This window comes from Trypanosoma conorhini (assembly GCF_003719485.1).
Source record: "Trypanosoma conorhini strain 025E chromosome Unknown Tco_14.4_contig_01255, whole genome shotgun sequence".
NCBI lineage: Eukaryota > Euglenozoa > Kinetoplastea > Trypanosomatida > Trypanosomatidae > Trypanosoma > Trypanosoma conorhini.
The window spans coordinates 1-2,053 of record NW_021705349.1 but is presented as its reverse complement, the minus strand read 5'-3'; the positions used below and the strand labels follow the sequence as shown (position 1 = coordinate 2,053).

The following is a 2,053-nucleotide window of genomic DNA, read 5'->3' as shown; positions in this document are numbered from 1 at the left end:
ATGAGGTGGGAGCGACTGCAGCCAACACGAGCGGGGCGTAAGAGACTGCGCCTAAACTTCCGCTGCCTGTGGACGGTGGTGATGCTTCACGTGTTCTTGCGGTAACCCGATGGAGAAGAAGAGGAAGGGGCCTTGCAGAAAAGGAAATGCCGTCGTTCTTGCGAATGTGGGGATTATCGGCTCGTACCGCGAAATCGGTCTCCTCCCCTTTCTTGCTTGAGTGTTTGTGTGCTCCACTGTTTTTTTTCATTCTCTGTTTGACATTGCGCGCCTGACATTAAACGCGTTGTGAAGTAAAGTAATTGCGGATGAAGGTGGAAGGAAGAGGTCGGTGATGCACACGGATATCCACTTCCGTCTTGCTTGAAGATCCTACTGTGCTTTTTTTTTATTGATTCGTGTTGTTGTTGCTTTTTTCCCCTTTTTTTTGTGGTATGGATTTCACGGATGTGTTCCCACTGCTGGCGCCGTAGAGCAGTTGCTAGGGGCAATTGTTGTAGGTTTTGTCGTTTTTGCGTGTGTTGTAGTGTTAGTGGGGCCGACCGCCAATGCTGCGTCTGTCGCCGCTTCGTCTCGCCAGCAAAGTTACCGCGGGCAATGCAAAAAACCAGGCGGGCCATCCCCGTCGCAAGGCTAAACTGTTTCATGTCATACCGGGCACCCCGGTGACGCCCATGGAGAAGTTGAAGGAGCAGCGACGTCGTTACGGCCAGGACCGTCACTCAAGGTTGCCTGACTACCGTCCAGGGCGAAACGTTCGCATGGACCCGAGCACCTTCACTCTGTACGCCACTACGAAGGGTGTTATGACAATTCGGGAGAGCCGGATTCATTCAGGGTATAAATGGCTGGACGTGGAGCCTGACATCCAAAAGGTGTACCGAGGCTCGCAAATGCGAAAGGCGCTGAGCATACGGGGCATGGCATCAACTATGGTGGCGAACAATGCATACTACAAGTCGGAGATGGATTTACTACTTGAGCCTCACTGGCGTGAGCGTGTGAGTCGTGTTCCTAAAGCAACGGAACGCTTTAAGGATCCCAATTTGTTTGTGCGGGGTGTCATTACAGAACTTAGTCCCATGGATAGGTACTGCTACGAGTGAGTGTGGTATGTCAGATGAAAAATGGAGTAAGGCTATTTTGCGCCGTTATTCCTCGTTTGGCAACCGTGTCTACGCTGCAACCTACTCATATCAACGGAGAGAGGAGGAGGCTCTGTCGCGGCCCGAATTGCGGTTCTCTCTGGGCCAACAATCTTTGGGGTTTGCTGTATAGCACGCTTGTTTTTTTTTTTTTTTGTATGATGATTGTGCGGAGGTCATTTTCTTCAATGCTTCTTATCTAATATTGTTGTTGTTTTGGGCCCTCTTCTTGCGTCGCGTGCGGCATTACTTCTCTTCTCTCTCTATCCCTCTTTCCCCCCCCCCCTGTTTATCCAATGCTGGCGGAATACTGAAGACACTTTGGCCGTACAAGTTCCTTGAGTTGACAAGAGTGCAGCGATAGATCACTGGGTTTGGGAGAGCAAAAATGACGAGCACCGTAGCACCCACGTCTACCGTGGTGCCTACAGGCAAATCGAAGGGAGTGCCTGCTTGGGCAATTGCGGCCATTGCCGCAGCTGGCGCACTTCTAGTAGGAATCGTCATCGGTATTATTTGCTGTCTACGTGGAAAGAAGCACTCACCAAGGGAACTTGACAGAGACCAGTCGTTTCGCAATCCGGTCGCACCGGGGAGGTCCCTTTCCAACGCCGACAAGTTTCAACCAGGAGGCCTGCAACGTCAGCCGTCCATTCGGGACACTGGATTACGCTCTCAAGTTTCCCAATCTGCTCTTCGCCGCATAAACTCGCGAAACATGGCAGATTCCGCTGCAACAAACACCATTGGAGGTATGCAACGTCAGCCGTCCCTCCGTGGTCGCGGTGGCGTGCCAGACCAGACGCCTGACCAAGTCCCGGGAGGCACGCAACGTCAGCAGTCCTTCCGTGGTCGCGGTGGCGTGCCAGACCAGACGCCAGACCAAGTCCCGGGAGGCACGCAACGTC

At 52.8% G+C, this 2,053-nt stretch overlaps 2 protein-coding genes across 2 annotated transcripts; both read left to right on the top strand.

Moving 5' to 3' along the window:
- Positions 1 to 548: 548 nt before the first annotated feature.
- On the top strand, positions 549 to 1,106 carry Tco025E_09737 (uncharacterized protein; the record flags this gene model as incomplete). The annotated part of the gene is made up of 1 exon (XM_029376546.1): positions 549 to 1,106. The coding sequence occupies one exon, from the start codon at positions 549 to 551 to the stop codon at positions 1,104 to 1,106; it is 558 nt and encodes a 185-aa protein (XP_029223342.1).
- Positions 1,107 to 1,533: 427 nt separating this feature from the next.
- Tco025E_09736 (uncharacterized protein) lies at positions 1,534 to 2,053 on the top strand (the record flags this gene model as incomplete). Its single annotated transcript, XM_029376545.1, has 1 exon — positions 1,534 to 2,053. A coding segment is annotated over one exon (520 nt), but the record flags the coding sequence as incomplete, so codon positions are not given.